The sequence below is a fragment of the Cyprinus carpio genome, chromosome A22 (assembly GCF_018340385.1).
Source record: "Cyprinus carpio isolate SPL01 chromosome A22, ASM1834038v1, whole genome shotgun sequence".
Lineage (NCBI taxonomy): Eukaryota > Metazoa > Chordata > Actinopteri > Cypriniformes > Cyprinidae > Cyprinus > Cyprinus carpio.
The window spans coordinates 5,731,336-5,750,856 of NC_056593.1; the positions used below are offsets into that span (position 1 = coordinate 5,731,336).

A 19,521-nucleotide genomic window follows, 5' to 3' on the forward strand; every position below is an offset into this window, starting at 1 on the left:
GGAAAAGGGGCAGAATTTACATCTATTAAGTTTAATGGCGGCTTAATGCTGGTGTAGTTATAGAACAATAATTCAACTTTGCTTGTAAATGCAAGAGGGTTACCCTTCTGCATGTCCTTTCTTGAGTAGGGATGCATCTTATACTGTTTTGCATAAATGCAACTGCTTTTAGTGATAGATTGTAATTGTTTTAATACATTCTACTTATGCACTGAAGCTGTTGTGCAAAGCAGGTTGCTATGGAAGTGATGCATGCACATCTGTGTGTGTGTGTGTGTGTGTTGGTTTGATTGATGACAGAGGGCAAACTGTCTCACACCTTCAATAGCAGAGTCTGTGGCCATGACTCTAGATAAGCTCTGGGTCTGCGTTATTGAAATCTGGGGTCTGTAGAGCCATCAATAACAGAGGCGCAGCTCGCCTACTCAACAAAGCTCCGCTGTAATGTCTTGCCAAGCCGTGGGGCTGGGCTGCAGTATTTTGGAGGGAGGGGCGGATTTTGATTGCTTCTTTCTCCGCTGTAATGATGAACCCCTCACTCCTCTCTTTGCGTTTCTCTGTTTGAGCATGGAACGCAAAGGGATTCCTTATCAGAGCACTTGCTCTGAGATAACAACAAGGCACATGGCCCGGTGATTGTTTGTCGAGACTAAGGCATGTGGAGGTGGAGGCCTCACCATGAAGAGGTCGTTTCTCATTTTCCCTCTCTCTGCTCATGTTAGTGATAGTATGCCAATTTCTTCGCTCAGTGATCAAGGTTCATTTTCACTGGGGTTCATTGTGTTTACCCTGAACTGAACAGAGTATATGAATAAATAATAGAATGTGGTAAATATTCTGCCTTAAGAGCTGCATTATATATAAGATTTTCTTTTCTTATTTTCTACAACAGAAAATTATCCTGATGGGATGGTGAAGACCAGGGAATCTGTTGAGAACTAACAGAGAAATAGAGTCCTCATTCAAAGCATGGTAAGCATTTCATTTAATACATGCACGTCAAAAACAGATATTCTATTCCAGTTAGTCATGTGTGAGAACAGCTTTGTGTCATTTCTTTTATCACAGAGAGACAGATTTCAAACTATCCCCTCCCACATTGAAATATATCAACCTGTCATGCTTGCAAAGACCATTATCACCTGTTTTCTTGCATTAGAATTCTCTATTGTTGACAGATGCATTCTCTCAGAATGCACAAGCTAGGACTGGCATAATTTGACTCCCAGCTCGCTCTCAGGTATGATGGGAAGACCAATCTTTGCTGTCTGCCAGACTTCCCAGAATACATACATCAAAGCTGCTGCGATTCCCGCTCTATAACCTTGCTGCAGCTGACATTTAAAAACGTTTTCTGCATTCACCTGTTCTGACCTTGACTAGTGCAATGTGTAGTGACGTCCTTGTAATTTCCTATTACCTTTTTTAAAGTGGTGGGAAAATCATCAGATTACTGTGTGTGAATCAGTTTGTGATTAGAAAGTGAGATGCTTTTCTCTGACCTTTTAATAAGAAAGTGTGATGTTTAAATAAAATGGCCACTTAGGTCTGTCATTTACTGTGATTCATTTTTTTGTGGTTCTTACCACATGTAGTCTCTTATTTCAGTGATAAATATGCTCTCTCACTTAGTGAAAGTTGAGTGGTATCTCTAAATAAAGATTGGATGGATTGTACCTGTTGTTAATCTGTATTGGCCTTTTGTTCACTTGTCTGCCTGTTGTCTGAATTGTATTGGTCTTTGTTTGTTTAAAAAACACTTTCTGCTTTTTCATCTCAGGTGGATGCGAGTACAACCTGCAGAATGAACCCTCTCAGTGCACTTGGGATCGATCGGACCAGCCTTATGCGGGAGAGCCTCCACATTCACGGAGGGATGGTCTATCCACCAGGAATCCGGACCCTGCCAACAGAAAAGGGCTATGTTGGTGACAGGATTCATGACTTGCTCTACAAACCAGATGTGTCTCTTGACAGCAGAAAGACCGCAAACAGTTACATTGGACTTTATAAAAGTTCCCCTCCTGGGATTCAGAAGCCGCTGGTTGTGCCTGGGTCTGGTGCAGATGCTTTAGGGTTGGATAGACGGGTCTTACCAGCAGATAAGCCCCCAGAACTGAGTCTTAATGGTGGTAGCAGCTATCTGCGGGTTCCCTGGATGAATCCCTACCATGAAGCTGGAATGTACCCTTTCTTAGACTCCAGCAAATTCACTGCTTTGAACATGTATAAAGCATCAATCCTGTCACAACCGCCACATTACCTTCCCCAGCATCTGGCCTACCAGTCTCTATGTGCAGGAACAGGAGGCAGTGCAGCTGGTACAGAGCGCTTGTTTTACATGCCCCCCTATCCCCCTGCACCTATATCGTCGTCCCTTGCTTCTCCTCTCAGGATACCCAATGGAACTGTTGCCCCTGCACTGTCTCCTATGATGCACCACCAGGACAAAACGATACAGAGTATTGGTCCAAGGATTCACCATGAGCACACAGCATTTGGGCAGCAGACCATACATCAGCAGACCCAGACCCACCACCAGTCACCCAGTGATAGGCAGCACAGCAGCAGTGGAAACAGTGCCAGCAACAGCAAGTCCATCCGGACCCCATCTAACAAAAACACAAGCAGCACTAGCAGTAATGTTAGCAGCAGTAGCAGCGTTGGTGTTAGCAGCAGCTCCAGTTCCATAGTCTCAGTGAACTCATGTCCTTCCCTTGTAATGCAGCCACCCCGCCCTACACCACGCCCCGCACAGTCACCTGCAGCACCTCCACCTCCTCTCCCACCTCTTGTGGATAGCACTACCGAGTTCCAAAAGCCTCAGTACAGAAGTCCTTCCTCATCCTCTTCATCATCACCATCGGTTGCTCACACTGTCTACATTAACAGCATGTCCAAAGAGCTTCGCTCTCCAATTCGGCCTACTAGCCAGAAGCCTAAAACCAAAGAGGCAACCATGGAGTCCAACAGAGGTATGGGGAATGAAAGAAAGAGCAGCAGCTCACCTGTTAAGACCTCTTCTGAGAAACCACCTCAACAGGGGCCGATTACCAAAGACCCAGCAGACAAGCCTTTAGACCTGTCTGCCAAAATCATGGACTTCGAAGGACCTACCAATGGGTACCCCCCAAAATTAGAGGCCTTATCCAAGCTTCGCTATTCCCCCACCACCCGTTATGGACTTCCCCCTAACAGGGAGCTTTTAAAAGAGACTCTTTCTCCATCATCCTCCACAGTTAGCACTTCTTCTAAAACTCCAGAGAGGCCTGAGATAATTAGCACTTTACCATCTTCCTGGGTGGTGCCAAGTCCTACCCAGACAATCAGCTCTGAGTCTAGTCAAAACAAAGGCTCCAGCATCATCAAGAATAAGAATCTTGAACATGTGGTGCCACAATCAAGAAGTTCCTCTTGTCCCAGAATTGATGACCAAAACAATTGCTCAATCCCAAGTTCTGCCCCTACTGTCATGACTACAGCATCTCGGCCATCATCTGTCTCACCTTCTCCCAAGATAAATGGTGAATGGCCAAAGTCAGTTCCCACCCCACCAGAAAAGACCACAATAGCTACAAAGCCCTCAAAGACACTCAAAAAACCTGAAACCCCTGAAATTGGCTTCAAGCCTCAGCAATCACATTTAGAGAATGGACATGCTCCAAGCCACCTCTACATGCCTCAGGGTGAAACTTATCTTCCTCACGGCTTAGCATATTCTAGCAGATATCTCTCATATCCAGTACCTGAGAGTCTTTCCCTTTCCCACTTGCAGTTGTCAGGAAAAGGGCCAGTGTACCCTCATCCAGTTCTGCTGGGCACTAACAGTTTGTATTCAGCACGTTTGCCACCCAAGCCTGGCATCCCATATGGAATCCCACCCAGTCATGGTGAATATCTGACTTACCATGACTCACAAGAAATGGTCCATCCACTAATGTCTCCCCACCTGCCCCTGGACCACAAAATCACTGAGCGTCTGGAACTGAGGCACAGACCCCTGGACAAGCGTTGGCATCATGATGAGGCTCCGTTCAAACGCCAAAGCATCACTGACACAGACCCAGGCTACAAATCTGAGAGGGAGTCAGAAAGGCATGAAGTTTTAGGCTCAAAGTCTCAGAGCAAGCCTCGCACAGTGAATAAAGAGGAGATTGTCTGCATTGACCTGGTCCAAGATGACACGGATGGCAGTCCAGAGCCAGACAAACATAGTTCTGTTGATGCCAAAAGCAAAGAGCCAGCTAAGCCAGTCGGCAGTGGGACAGGGATGGGAAATGAGAGTGGCAGTAATTCTGAGGGAAAAGAGCCAGAGCTCATGCAGATTTTGCGCTCCGGCCAGCCTGTCATATCCTGGCCAACTGATTCAGAGCGGAGGGCAGAGGTATGCAGTCCACCTCGGCCACTAAAGCAGTCTGACTCTCCTGTGCACAGCCAGAGTGAAGAAAGCTCCTCTGAGCATAGCCCACTACCTGACACGTTGGAAGAGCAGACACTGCGCTGTGCCAGAACCTCCGGTGAAAGGGCTCGAGCTGATGGTGCTGAATTCAAAGTTGATCGGTACCATGCCAATCGACAATATGCGGACATGGGCAAGGATGTACCAGAAGATGCAGAGTCCCATGAGGATGAGGAGGAAGGACATGGGTTGTCTAAAGGCAAGAGATCCAGCTTGGCCAAGAGAATAGCCAACACCTCAGGATATGTTGGCGACCGCATCAAGTGTGTCACCACTGAGCTGTATGCGGACTCCAGCAAATTGAGCCGGGAGCAGCGAGCCTTGCAGGTGAGTTCCGCAATTATTGTATGTTAGTTAGGATGAATAGGGAAGTTTGTGCAATTATGGAACATGTCATTCAGTTTAAGAAGCATTCGGACCCCTTATGGTCAAGTAAGGGTGCTATAATTTGAGAACACCTCACATTTTCTGTTCCCTGGTCAACACTTCATGAACAAGTAGCTGTGATTGAATTAGATAAAGTTCCCAGCCATTCTGAGATTTACAGCTTCTCTTCCGGCTTTGAACGGGCACCCGTATCTAACTTCTAAACTCGGTTATATTGAACACTTTGCTAATTACAGATCTCTGTAACCCACACTGCGTCTCCTGCTCTCTCTTTCTAGCAGTTTTTTGGCCCCTGCTGTGAATCTGTCAAACAGGCTTTAATGGCAGCAGTTCTACAGTTAGCGTGAGAGAACTTGTGTTTTTGTACAAGAACACATACGTTTGAGTGTGCGGTTCAGTCAACAGCTGAAAGGGTTAACACAAAGTGCCGTCTGTAGCTGTTATGCCCAGTTGTGCGGAAGCTCAGTTGCCGAGTGTTTGTGTGTGTGTGTGTGTGTGTGTGTGCATGCCGTGGCCTTACTAGCACATAATGCTGCAGACAACTGTTAGCCCTGGAGACCGGTGTGTGTGTGTGGGGCATACCCAAACAAAATTGCACACCCTTTCCTACACGCTTCCATCTTGCACTCTGTTCCTCTCTTTACACATGCACACAAACACATGTCCACCCCTAGGCCCCCACTAGCCATGTGCATGGTGGCAGCCCTCCCAGCTTAAGTGAAATCCGGCCCATTCTTTCCTGATAGGGAAGATTAGAGTTCTTACCAGCAGCAGCGAGCAGAGCACTCGCCGAATGGCAGAGTCATTAGCGCACACACACATAATCGCACAGCAGAGGCAGAGCAAGGGAGAGGCTGATGGAAGACAATGCCCTAATTTCAGATAGCCCACACAATTTGGAAAGTACTTTTAAATAAGCCCAGTATGTTCTACGCATTTCCACAAATCTTACATTGAAGTTTGCATCATTTGAACAGTGGCTTTCAAAGCTTTAACATTATCAGATATGTAATGAACTCCCCATATTTTTGTGTGTAAGGGTGAGGTTATGTTTGTTGATGTGTTACATTTGTGTAAATATTCAATTCAAATCATTGAAAAAGATATTGAGCCCCATTCTGATTGCTTAGATGGAAGGATTATCACAAGAGGACAGTAATTTAAGTCAACCAGCTGCGTTTTGGGAGGTCAGTTCATTTTATTTTTAAATTACTTATCAGTTGAAATGAGTAACACTTGGTTTTGCGCCCACAGGCGGTTGTGAAGTTAGACTTTTTGTTTCTGAGGGGCCCTGAAAATTGCATGGTCAAATATAAGTAAAATGAATCCCCTAATCTCACCTATATCAGTTAGCTTTTGTTATAAGTTATTGATATGCATTTGCTGCATTTATCTAATGCGCTTTAGCTCCTGTTCTACTCTGATTGCAGATTCATTTTATTTAAGTTTTATTCAGTTTTTTCCCTTTATTTTTGTTGTACTGGAGCACACGAGAGATGGGCTTTACAGCTGGTGCTCGTAACACTGGATCTGGTTTCACGATTGTGCTGTGTGTGTGTGTGTGTCTGTCTGTGTAGCGTGCGATGATGCATTTCTCGGAGCTGGAACTGAAGGAAAAGGAGGGGTGTGTGTCGTCTGCAGCGCCCGGACTGGGAAGAGAGCGGGAGAGAGAGAGGGAGTTGGCAGAGAGCCAGCACGGAGCGGGAGACTGGGAACGAAGCCAGCTAAGCTCCAGGCCCTCCGCAGCCCTTTCGGCCCTCTCCAATCACACCGAGCAGCACAACGGTAAGATGCGCGTACACACACACTCAAGTGCAATCCCTATTGCTCTGTCTCTCACTCCTGGGCTCCCTTTTATTTTCTTTCTCTTTTTTTGACTATCTTTGTTTCACACTGTCTGTCTTTCTGGAAATGTCTGGCGTATAAGCTATCTCTAACTTTCGTCTTGCTTGCAGGCTGCCTTTTTTCATGCATTTCACTCATCCGCTCTCCTTTTGTCCTATCTCCTGCGATCTTCTGTAACTATCCCAGATTCACAGGCCCTTGCCCGTTCTACAACCCCCCCCCCAGTCCCCACACATTTCCACCCCTTGTCTCTAGGGACGGTCCCTGTGCTATGGCGCTCCATGCAACAGCGTTAAACCAGCGGAAACGACGTGGTAAACATGGCTTCCGCCACCGCCACCCTCAAACAGGAAGCACTCACATAAACACGCACATGCTCTGACTCTCCCTCTCTCTCTCTGTCTGTCTTGCTCTGTCTCTCTCACTCTCTGCTGTTTTGGCTCTTGTTTTTTCCACTTGAGCTTTGGTAATGGCCTAATGCCATCAGATTTCCAAATCAACACTTTGCTGCTATGTGACCTCACTCTCCCTGGTGGCTTTCACAGAGGCGTTTCCTGTGCATGTGGGTCAGAATGTGTGTGTGTGTGTGCGTGAATGCTCGCATGTGTGTCAGCCACACGGACAATTAACAGCGCTCTGGATTACATAAACAGAGTGTGCTCGGCAGAGCGGCAGTTCCTGTGAAGCTTTGAGGGTTTGATCAGAGCTTTGAGTTTATCTCATCTGTCGAAAACCATTCTACTCAACAATCAATATAGTTCAATTGATTTAAGAAACAAAATTGATTACTTGACTTCGTGTGTCCTTTCTGGAGGTTTCATGCCCTTCATTCCTCTCTTGATTTTTATGCCCCATCTGTCCTTCAACATCTCTCTCTCGCTCTCTGGAATGGCCACATTAACTCTCTCCGGGTGACGCGAATGATGTTACCATGGTGATCTGTTTTGGTGCAGAGTTGCTATGGTGCACACATTGCCATGAATTATGGGATGCATGTTGTGTTAGTCACATGCTTTGTGCGTGTCTGTGTGAGCCCGGGGCAGAGTGGGCTGCATTGTTACCCAGGCCAGTATAAAGGTAGTTCTGTTCTGCACTGAGAGCGCGTTAAGTCATTTTGTATGTATGATTATGCACTATTTAACAATATTTTTGTAAATTTTATAGATTTGGTTTGGGCTAGCTGCATAATATGTGTGTGCATGTTTTTAGGACATGTATGTGACACTATATATGGTGGGAGTGTTTGTGTGTGTGTGAAAGAGAAAAGCGGGCGATATGGAGCGTGAGCCCCTAGCGTCTGTCTTTGATCTGCGCTGCTGCTCTTAGCTGCCGGGAGACATTCTCAAGGAGCGCTTTTCACTGCCACACACAGAATGGGAGCAGGAGAGGAAGTGAGTGGGGGGGGGGGGGACTTGAGCTGGGTTGCCGCTTGCGCTCTTGGCACGAATGTTTCTGGCTAATTTAAGCTTACAGGGAGAGCGAGCAAGTGCGTCCCTGTTCGCTGTCTAGCTCCCTGTGTGTGATGGGTGTGGTGTAGTTAGCACTAACACGCAAGTGTCCAGGGTTGGGGTTGGGGGGTTGGGGTTCTGGGTTGTTTTTCTGTACTCTTTTCCTTTCTGTCTCTCTGTCTGCGTCCCCTAATCTCAGCCTCTTCTGGTTTGTCGTGCTTCTTTTGAACTTTAAAAAGGTCTTTATTTGCAAGCCAGTGACGCAATGGATCTGACTAACGCATTTGTGTTTGTGTGGCTATGCAGGTGCTACACCAAACAACAGAGTTCCCGTGCTTCAGCGGTGCGGCCCACCATCCGATGTCCCGCAGTCCTGCCGAGCAGAGGAGAAGAGAGTGAGGGACGTGAAAGGAGAGGAGGAGGGGTCTGTTGGCACGGCGACGGGCAGGAAACGTGCATTGGGTTTGGAACAGAGCCAAGGCCACCCTGATTGCACGCACACCACAGAAGAGAGAGATGGAGAGAGACGGACGAGAGGAGAAGACGATAATGGCATCACGGCGAAGAGAGCGAGACTGATTTCAGGTAGACATCTGGGCTGTCTGTCTCTCCAATGCCCTTCAATGGCTGTCCTCTTTTTCCATCTTTTCACTCCCGTTCGTTCTAACAGCAAGTAGAGGATAGTCTGCTCTGTCTTTCATCTTATCGCTGACCTCCTGTCTCACACTATCTGGCACGTCTCACTCTCTCAAGGTTCAGCTGCTCTTTTCCCTTTTCCTCTGCTTACTCTGGCTTTGATCCTTTCGCTGGCCTTTTCGATTCATCTTGATTTGTGTTTATTGCTGTCACATGGTCCAAATAAACACAACTGCCGGGTGTTCTCTGCCCTACTCTGTCTTTGTGCTCAGTCTAAAGGGCGTTTTCAGACATCAAAACAACCTTTGTATAAACACGCATCACTTAAATGTGTCCCTGAAAGCTTGTTTTTGTCAGCAAAATGTGGGTGTCTGTTCAGCTCTGTACTTCCATTTAAAAGCTATCAAACTTGTGGTTGTTTGTTTTCTAGGAAGAAACTACTCTGTTAACAATTGGAAAACAATTCCTGCTCTAAGTGTGTAACCCTTTGCATTGACACAAGTGGACATCGCTAAATTCAGCTGTAAATGGGTTGCAGTGCATTCTGGGGATGCATTGCAATCGGATGTGCAACTTCTGGTGGTCAGGGAGAGCATTGGCTATAGAGCATTTGTAATTTACAGCCTAATGCATCCTAAATGTGTCAGTCAAGCAACAGCAAATGATTCATATAACCACATACTTATTATGCCAGAAGGAAATAAAAAAAATCTGGGAAAGGTCATACATTTGCAAGACTTACTGGGACAGCTGGGATGCAATATCCGCTTTCTTCCAAACAAATTTGGATACAGTTTAGTATGCAATGTATGTAGTCACAAAATCAGAACCTCCCCTTTTGCAAATCTCATTTGACATGCATAGTAAATCCAGGTGCATGCAGCAATTCGTCCCAGCTGACCACTTAAGATCGGATCGTCCAAGCTCAATGTTAATACAAGGTAGAAACCAATTGCTTCTCTCTCTCTCTCTCCACAGAAGTGTGGCCGCAGCCCTCCGAGCAGGAGGTGAAGAATCTGAAGGTGTGTATCGAGTTGACAGGTCTTCGCCTCAGTAAACCCCGCCACCTCCATAATCTCCAGGAACTGTGGGACCGACAGGGTCAGCTCAACCATGACAGGCCGCAATTCGGAGCTCCCAACATGGGTTTGTCTCCCACATCCAAATCCTCTCTTCCACCAATCCAAACCACCAGGAGGGAAAAGCTTGACCTTTGCCCCCCAGAGGTCCCTAGACTCACCCACGGTGCCCCTGCTGTGGATCGAAAGGTCAAAGCAAATGGATTTGAAGAAAAGGGCGTGAAGAGGAAAGCAGAAGTGGAGAAAGGCTGGACTAAGGACCAGCTGGAATACGCAGAGTCCGACATAGGTACGTCTTTCCGTTATGTCTCATTTAAATGCACCGGATTTAAGTGGAGAGCAGAGCATTCTGGGTAGAACAGGACGGTTGTGTCAATAGGACCCTGGACTAAGGATGGCTAGGGACAATGGTGTAAATGATCCTGATTATCCTTTTATCCTGTTTTATTTGCATGACTAAACAGTTTCCTCGTTTAGCTGTTCAGTCACAAATCATTAAGGTAAAGAGTGCTGATTCAGAGAGTGCTGTTTCTCAAAGTTCCTATATACCCTATGCACCACAACCTACATACTACTCCCTACAGACGGCTTACATATACATATACCCTACATATGCCCAACATACTACCTCCTACATATTGCACTCTACACAATACAATCTTTTTAGTGTCTATCTACTCCCTATATACTACAATCTATGCTCAGCACACTACATTTTACACCCTATTCACAAACAATTCCTTTCACCCTTCTCCTCACATCCAACATAGTTTACAGCCTGTGACCTATACATTACATATGCCCTACATAATACACGCTACCTCCACAATACACACTACAATCTGTACCCTTGAAACTACATACTATGGTCTACATACCTCTCACATCTGACATTTATGGCTTGCGCACTACACTTTACATGGTGTACACTACACCCTACTTAAGTAATGCTCCTTATATACTACAGTCTATACCTTACACATGTATACTACATCCTACATAATATACCTTTCTATACTATACAACCTTTCACACTACGTACTATATTCTATATACTACACCCTACATACTACACCTGGTTTCCTTTGAATGGCAGGTTTGTAAATAGTGCTCTAAGCTAAGAATATGTCTCATTTAGTTATGCAGGTCAGAGAAGGACCCAGAAGGAGAGAATTGAGTGGGGAGACACAAGCAGAAGTGTGAACAAATGAGACGCAGAGAAAGGGAACAAACGGCTGTTAGGAAACAGAGGGAAACGGTGGAAAAGAAGGAGTGAAAGAGATGAAAAGAGGATACAGAGCGCTGAGGGGAGAACTGAGGTGAAAGACGAGAGCGAGGCAGATTAGAGGAAAGCAGAGCACGTCGCCCTGTGTCTGCGGCTTTGGGATAGCAATAAAGATTCCTGTTGATTGACAAGCCACACTCGCACGCGCTCACACGCACACTCTCAGACGCTCGCTTCCTTGTTGGTATAAAAGCATCGCAGAGAAAGCGCATGCCGCAGAGTAATGAGCCATGAGATTCCACAACTGTGCAAATAACAACGTACGTGTGTGTGTGTGTGTGTGTGTGTGAGGCTGCCCGTCAGTATGTTGGCTGCTGGATATTGTGCTGGCGTTCTGTCAGAAGGATTAGAGAGCAGCAAGACGAGAGACAAGACTATTTATCTCGCTCTATCCCTCACTCTGTGCGTGTGAGTAATATGTCCGACACATATGCATTTACTCAAGCTGAGAGATGGTTTGCTAGTTAATGCATTATTGTGTGTGTGTGTGTGCGCATGTGCCCAGTTGCGTGCTAATGGGAGGCTAATATCCCCCAGATGTCCCTGTCAAGATCCGTCTCCCACTGCACACACACATACGTGCTCTCTTCAGCCGAGGGAATTCGTATGCACACGCAGGCTAATTTGTGTTGTCTATGACGAGGTGTGAGAGACAAGACATGCATGTCAGCGATGCACGACTCTCCGCTGTATGCCCCAGGGTGTGTGTGTGCATTTTTAGCACACTGCTTTTGTTCTGTTGATTTTTAAAGGCATTAAGGTCTTTGCTCCCCTTTTGCTAATTGAGTGATTCACTTAGGTTGCAGAGCACGCACACTTCTGCGTGTATGTGTGTGTGTGTGTGTGTGGGGTAGGTGCTGTGAATCTGGTCTCAAGGGTTCTCGGGGTAGGACTTTAATTAGTCTGTTGAAGAAGAGGGGCACTTTACGCAGACTGGAATAGTTTGCCCATGAGGATGGGGTCTTGTGTGATTGGTATGTTTTGGAAGTGGGGATGGGGACGCACACACACACACACAGGGTCTGCACGTTGAAAGTTCTCTAAGGGGCTTTTGTCTCTGGCCGATCTATTAGATCCACCAGTTTCATCTCCACCAAACTAAATCACTGCAGAGACCGCTGATGTGTGGTGGATCAGATTTTGTGGTGAGAATACAATTGGCAAATTTACTGCTTGTGTAGACTTGTGTATGTTTGTGAAGATTTGTAGTAGTGGTCAACCAGTATTATTATTATTCCGTTTTGTTTTTCATCTAGATAGAAGGGAAATGTATGCAATATTTTGTGGTTGAAATTTTTGTTTTTTTTGGTTCAAAAAAAATTCTAATTTTTATTTTACAAAATATTTACTTAATTCACCAAAATGTAAAAATACAAAATTTATAGTTTTTTTTTTCTAAGTCAATATAAAAATGTATGCAGTCGGTGAAACAAAACTTGTACATTTTGTATACATATATTTTTCTTATTTTACTTAAAACTTTAAAAATTTACCAAAAATTAAACCAAATTTGACGCAGTGTAACAAACGAATGGGAATTTTGAATATGTCCTGTTAAAACATTCACTTATCTTGTATTTACACTTTTTTTTTAGCTTTCAAATTTATCTAGTAATAAGGCTGGGAGAACTTTTGTTAGCAAAATTCAGGTTGTCGGACAAATTTTACACTTTGGTATTTGGCCTGACTGATATATATTGGTGCTTTGATAGTTGCTAGTGCGTGTTTTTATTGGCTATGTGGTCTTCCGTTTTTGGCGTCCTCTGTTCTTGCTTGCATGCTTGTGAGAGAGATTTCCTCTGCGCGGTGGGGCTTTCGCTGGCTCAGTGTGCGCGCGACTGAACGGGGAATATGATGAATAATGGAACAGATGTGGAGTGTGCTCGGTTTCTCTCTCTCCCTCTCTCTCTCGGCCTTGCGCTCACCCTTTCATCGTCTCTTTCCCTCACTGCTGCATTTCTCTTTCTATTCTTCCACTTTTACGTCCGTCCGTCATTTCTCCTTCTCTGTTTGCTGTTGCTTCCCTTTTCATTTGATTTCCCTCTCTTATCTTGGTCTTCCTTTCCTGTTTCCTGTCTTTTCCCTTCCGTCCTTCTCTGCCGGTTGATGTTATAACTTAAACGTACCTCTTTTGCTGGAGTTCTGGTCACGTGATGTAAAATAGAAAGCAGACGAAGGAAAGGATGCATCAATATTTGTAAATCTTTTCATCCTTTGTCCGTCCTTCATAAGGCGGTCAGTCTGCTGCTGTCAGTCTGATTTACCTAACAAGACCTTAAGGAAAATTCTGTCGGTTTGATGTGTGTGTGTGTTGCCCGTGATGAAATCTCTCACAAACACAAAACGTAAATCCCAGATTTTTGTTCTTGCAGTTTTTTTTTTTTTGTCATATTTGTTTTGGGATTTGTAATTGAACTATCTGCTATAATCGCTCTCTCTTTCTCTTTCTCTCTAGCAGTTCCTCTTCTCTCTGATGGCTTTTGTGGCGATTCTGTACGAAAGTTCTCCTCCTCGATTCCATCTCACCTCTCGGACAAACGGCAGCGATTAAAGGAGCACCGCAAGTCACTGGGATCCTCCTCACCCTCTCTGGACCCAGATGGCGGCTTCCCATCTCGCTTGCGCCGGCACGGTGACCCTGAAAAGCCAAAGGGCAAGCGGCAGTGCAAGACCAAGCACCTCGGCCAACAGGAGCGCAGGATGCTGTTGCAGATGACCAATGAGGAGTGTCCTGAACTCAGCCCCGCCCCTCAACACAAGGTAAGAGCAGCGGCACATGTCTGTGTGGTGACAGAAGGTCGAGGTACTCATTTATCTGTGCAAGAACGTCCTTTCTTTTTCTGCGCACGCGTGGCTAACGGTGCTCTTTGCTTTGGCTCACAACCCAAGCGTTCTCCCTGGGCTCAGCGAGGAACCGTTTAAAAACGTGTCTCCAATCACAACAATGTTAATCATCCCAATTAGGGAAGCACTGCGGCTCTCTTGGACGGCTCAACGGACGCGGGAGGGGGTCATAGCGTGTGTGTTTAGATTGCAGTTGCTTTGACCTCCTCTCGTGCTGAAAGGCAGACTCCCAGTGGAGAGACGCAACCGAGGGGGAGGGGAGAAGTGAAGGCTGGGTCAGAATTCTGGTCTCTTTCTCTCTCCGTCAAGGAAAATGATTCCCCAGTGAACCCGCTGTGCGTTCTTTAAATAACACTGCCTGCGTTCTCCCCGTTGCGATCTCACACGCAGATGTAGCACACACACATACCCTGTGTTCTGCAGCTGAACACAAAACACATTCAGCGTAAACACAACGTTTACAGCAGACAAACACACTCCTGTGAAAATATTACGTAGGTGTTTACACAATACAGTGTGTGCAGGTTTACATGGTTGACAAAGCGAACTACTTTTTCCGAAACCTGCCTTTGGGGACATACGGGACATCCTCAATTGGGAAAAAATGACTGATAAAAGTTTGTCTGGTGGTTTGCTGGAATTTGTATATTTATCTTTTACCATTTTATGTTTTATTTTTTACTTGGGGAAAAAAAATCCTAAATATTGGAGAAATTATGATGATATGCTTCTTATTATAAATATACATATTTCTCCTAATTCTTCCTATTGTTAATATAATAAATATAAATATTATTCATATTATTATATTTATATTTATTATCGTTGTTAATGTTAAATACATGTAATAAAAATAATGAAATTAATAGTAGAAATAATTACTATATAAATGTTGTTGTTGCTTTTAAATAATTTGATAATAATTAAATAACAATTTAATAATGATAATAATATTTGTTGTTGTTATTGTTATTATATACAGATTTCTTCTTAAATTGCCTAAATGCTATACATAGAAAATAAATATAAACACGTTTATTATTATATACATATTATTATTATTATTATTATTATTATTATTATTATTAAAAATGTAAAAATAAATATTTATCATTGAATAATAATTATTATCAGTACTATAAAATCTTATAAAATAATTAAAATGTATTATTATTATTATAAATAAATAATTATTATAATATTTAATATTTTTATGAAATCGCTTTATTATTTTTATCATATTTTTTTTTTTTTTTAAGAGTCAGATTGGGGGTTGGATTAGTCTTGGTCTCATTTTTAGGTCCTCATTCAGACGAACAACAAAAATGTCAATCGTCATATTTTGTCTGCGCTGTTACGGACCAGGCAGAGCTGTGTATGTGCGCGTGCTCTGTGTGTGTGTGTGTGTGTGTGTGTGTGTTTACTCTGACAGCTGCTGCGCTGTGGAACTCCTCTGGTGTGGGTGGAGTTCCCGCCCCGATCACCCCCCTTCCCGACCTTCAGTCTGCTCGCATGAACTCGCGGCCTACACACACACACACACACAGCTCCCATCCGCCCGCCCTACTGCACTCCACAGATAGAGAACTTGCACACGGAAGGCGGGAGAGATAAAGCGAGTGGGAGAGAGCCAAAGTCTTCCATTGTTTCCTGTTTGACTTTCCCTGCCGGGAAACACGCTCGCTGACGGATCGGTGTCTGCAGCTTTCCATCCAGCTCACAAACAATCACGAAGCCTAGAGCCAAAAAAAAGATGCACTCAGTGTGGGAAGATGCACGTTTTTCTGTTAAAACGTGTTTATGGGACGATTGTACTGGTGTAAATAGTCCCTGTTTGTTTCGGCATGTTTAACTGTGGGCCAAAAATAACCTTGCTGACCGTGCGGGGTGTATGTGTGAGGAACCGTTGTTGACAGTCACACGTTTGTTCTGGGTTTATGGTGGGAAACAGCCTTTCCTGCACTGCTGTTCAGCTACATTTTCCACAGCTGCAAAAAAAATTATATAGGGACACCTCACATTTTCACATTTTCCAAATTTCAGTCTCTCGCTAATGACACCGCAGTGCTGACTATAAACTTGTCGCTGTGATTAATTAGCGCTCCATCCCGCCTGTCTCTTGGCACCAAGCGAGTGTAGCTCTGTCACTCTTTTGTCCGCTTTATCTTTGTAAAGAATGTCTGCCTTTCCCTGTTTGTGCTGCCACGTACTATGACTATGAATCTGTGCAAACTCTGAGCCCTTGTAAAGTAACTCATTTTTATTCCCCTGTCAGGTGGTGAAACGTTCGGCCCAGAAGCAGCCATCATCTCCTTCTGATTACGAGTCTTCTCTGGTCAAACCTCGTGCCCCTTCTCCTGCCTACCAACCCGCGGCACCCCCGACCCCTCCAAGCGCCACTCCGGATGTACCGGTACCTCCGGTTGCCCCCGCACTTCCAGTGTCAGCGGAGCCGCCAGTCAGCAGGCCCATGCCTCCCGAAGCGCGCAGACTCATCGTCAACAAGAACGCAGGCGAGACTCTACTGCAGCGAGCTGCGCGGCTTGGATATGAGGTAAGCGTGCATTTGTGCGAGTGTGTGCGACTGTCTCTCTCTCCGGCTGCCCTCTCCTGCTCTCTTCGCATCTCATTATTTCTGCGTGAGACTGAGTCTGACATGCGAGAGCCCCTGACAGGCACAGAGCGATCGCTTGGCGTGCACACACACACACACAGTTTTTTTTCCCTCCCTCTCGCGATGCAGCTTCTCGTTCGCACATACGCACCGTCTCATCTCTTTCTCCTCTTGGCTTTTGCACTCCCACTCAAAGCTTGCTCGCTCACATTCATTCCCGTGCTTTCACAGGCGCACTGTTTCTCGTGCCTTTTCCGTCTCGTCCTTGCTCTTTCTCTCCGTTGAACTGGAAAACCTTAACCCTTTGCACTCTGTCTCTGATCTTGTAGTCGGTCTATTCGGAGTTTAACACAAATGTTGGTAGAGTGTTTTGACGTTTTTGTAATACTACCACATTTTTAAAGACAACATGAAATTGCATTTGCAGCACATTTATCTTTCACAGTATGGCATGTTTTACGAACAAAACTGAATACTTATAGCAAATATTGCTGCATTTACCTTTTAAAATTTGATTGGATCATTCCATTGATTAGATTTTCTAACAACGCTCTAGCACTGCGACAAATTTTGTGCCCTTTTTTCTGCATAACATTCTATTAAATTTTTGTTTAAGTTTATGAAAACAAACATTATTTTTAGCAAAACATGCACTCCATGAATTATGGATAAGACTAGCGACTTTTTTATTTATTAAAATTCAGATTTCATGTTGTCTTTAAACTTCACGGAGCTGAATATGTCTGCAGTGTTGAGCATTTTTTGTAATGCAACAGAACTTGCACTGATCTCGTTGTTTAGCAGATTCCTTTTTGTTCTGGAACTCGACGGTATTCCACAGTTCTGGAATACGGTTGTTCCACGGGTTCTGGAATGGTGCGGCGTTCCGTGTCCAATTTGTGTAGATTAATGGGGAGCTGGATTAGTTCCGGCAGTGCGTCTGAAAGGACTGGCACGGAGAACAGGAAATGAGCGATTACTGCTGCGAGCGCATGATTTCTCTCCTTCCCCAGCAACCCAAACCCCCCCACCTTCCTCTCTCACTCCACAGCGGTGCCTTGAACTCCACTGAAAGGGAAAGTTTCTCATTGCATTTTACAGAGCATTTGTTAACACTGAGGCAGTGGTGCCATTCCAGAATAGAGCACGCTTTTGTGGCGTCAGAATCAAGCTAGTTGTACGCTTAGATCCCCCCATCCCCATGTTTTTCCCATCTGCTATTTTCCGCTTTTCTCTCATTCTGCCAATAACGTGCATCCACATGTGTCTGCGGGCTTGTTTTCTCGCAGCTAGGGATGGCACGTTCCATTGTGCTCCATTCCTTGCTATGTTTGTGTATTTTGTAAGTTTTGTGCTTGAAGTGGCCAGGCGGTTCCATCACCACCGCATGCTTTCTCTCTCTCTCACACACACACACACACACACACAAGTTGCTTGCTATGTACCACACAATTTCCCTTCCCCCAGTGTCTCTTGTTCACTTGTTTGTGTTTCTTCACCTCCCTTTAGCTCTCAAGCTAAGAGTTTTACTGCAACACACACACTCTTTCATTACATTCTGCCGGTGCTGACGTCTCGCTTGCGTTACGATGCTGCTTATTTACACTTGTGTTTGGTTGTTGCCTCCCTCTTTTATGACTCAGACAAAACCTTTGTGTGCTGATTGAAACCTATCGTTATGTGTGTGTGCGTAAAGAAGAGCCCTATCCATCCCTTCCTCACTCTCTCTCTGTCTGATTCTGCTGCGGTTGCTAGACTCTGTCAGTAATTTTGCTCTCAGGCAGAATGGCTCTTTGCCATTAAGGTCCAATCAGCGATCTGACAAGTGCTCTCCGTAATCTCCACGTTAATTAATCATTCGGCTGAAGGTGCTAAACACGCGTCGTTTTAAGCCATTAGCCGCTCGTTCCGCACACCTCCCGATCTCTCGTCCCCCAAACTAATGCCCGCCATTAACAGCCCACGGAAATGGAGGCTGGTTTTTCTTTAGTTCCAACCACAAAAAAGGCTGACGGTTCTCACAGAATAAAGAAGAACTGGTATTGTGTACATTTTGTATTTTGTTGTTGATTTCCCTGATAGCACACGTACATCACGGAGACGTCTATTTAGTTTTACATACATTTTAAATGACATCTTAAAAATCTTAAAGACATTTTCTAAACGTCTATTTGAAATGTGAGAGGAAATGTCGTATAGACATATTACAAATGAGCAAACACTAAAAAATCTCTGAAATCTTAGAGACGTCTATCAGATGTTTGTACACAGCAGATGCTTTCCAGATGAAGCGATCTTTAACAGAAGTACGTGTGCTATCTGGGTTAAAGTCTTACTTCTGAATAAAACCCAGTTTTTTTTCTATTGCTAGTAGCTAAACTGTTTATGAATAGCAAAACTATCATTTTTATATATAACCAAACCTTATTTAAGAAAAGCGAAACTGTTTATAGTTAAACACCATTTACAAAAAGATATTGTTAGTAGCTAAACACTAACACTTTATATATAGGCCTAGCTAAGACTTGTTTAAAATAGCTAAACTATGTGTGCACGAATAGCTAAACTGTTCTTTACTATGTGTACTATGAGAACTATATTAAAAAAGAAAATTTTTATGCTACTGGTCTCTAAATTGTTTACGAATAGGCCTAGCTAAAGTGTAGCATATGAATAGCTAAACCTTGCTTATGGCTAGCTAAATGTTACAAATAGCTCACTCATAAAACTAATAGCAAAACTACATATTGTCACATTTGTAAATTGTATATGTAATAGCTAAATAATTTAAAACTAGCTAAACTGTGTGTGCATGAATGGCTAAACTGTTCTTTATTAGTAGATAAACTAAGCGTAAGTTAATATCGAAATTTTTTTTTTACTAATATCTAAATTTTCAGAGTAGATATGTTTTTATGCAATTA

At 44.3% G+C, this 19,521-nt stretch overlaps 1 protein-coding gene across 3 annotated transcripts in view; it reads left to right on the forward strand.

Moving 5' to 3' along the window:
* LOC109047202 (BCL-6 corepressor-like) overlaps window positions 1-19,521 on the forward strand; it is a 48,579-nt gene that overhangs the window by 8,529 nt on the left and 20,529 nt on the right. Inside the window, exons 2-9 of one of the 3 annotated variants that reach the window (XM_042712377.1) lie at window positions 893-972; window positions 1,781-4,786; window positions 5,977-6,033; window positions 6,424-6,631; window positions 8,446-8,724; window positions 9,754-10,143; window positions 13,598-13,899; window positions 16,259-16,537. In XM_042712377.1, coding sequence (XP_042568311.1) covers window positions 970-972; window positions 1,781-4,786; window positions 5,977-6,033; window positions 6,424-6,631; window positions 8,446-8,724; window positions 9,754-10,143; window positions 13,598-13,899; window positions 16,259-16,537 — 4,524 coding nt within the window. In that variant the 5' untranslated portion in view covers window positions 893-969. Of the gene's footprint in view, window positions 1-892; window positions 973-1,780; window positions 4,787-5,976; window positions 6,034-6,423; window positions 6,632-8,445; window positions 8,725-9,753; window positions 10,144-13,594; window positions 13,900-16,258; window positions 16,538-19,521 lie in introns of all 3 variants that reach the window. The other 2 variants (XM_042712376.1, XM_042712378.1) reach the window with 2 other exon arrangements.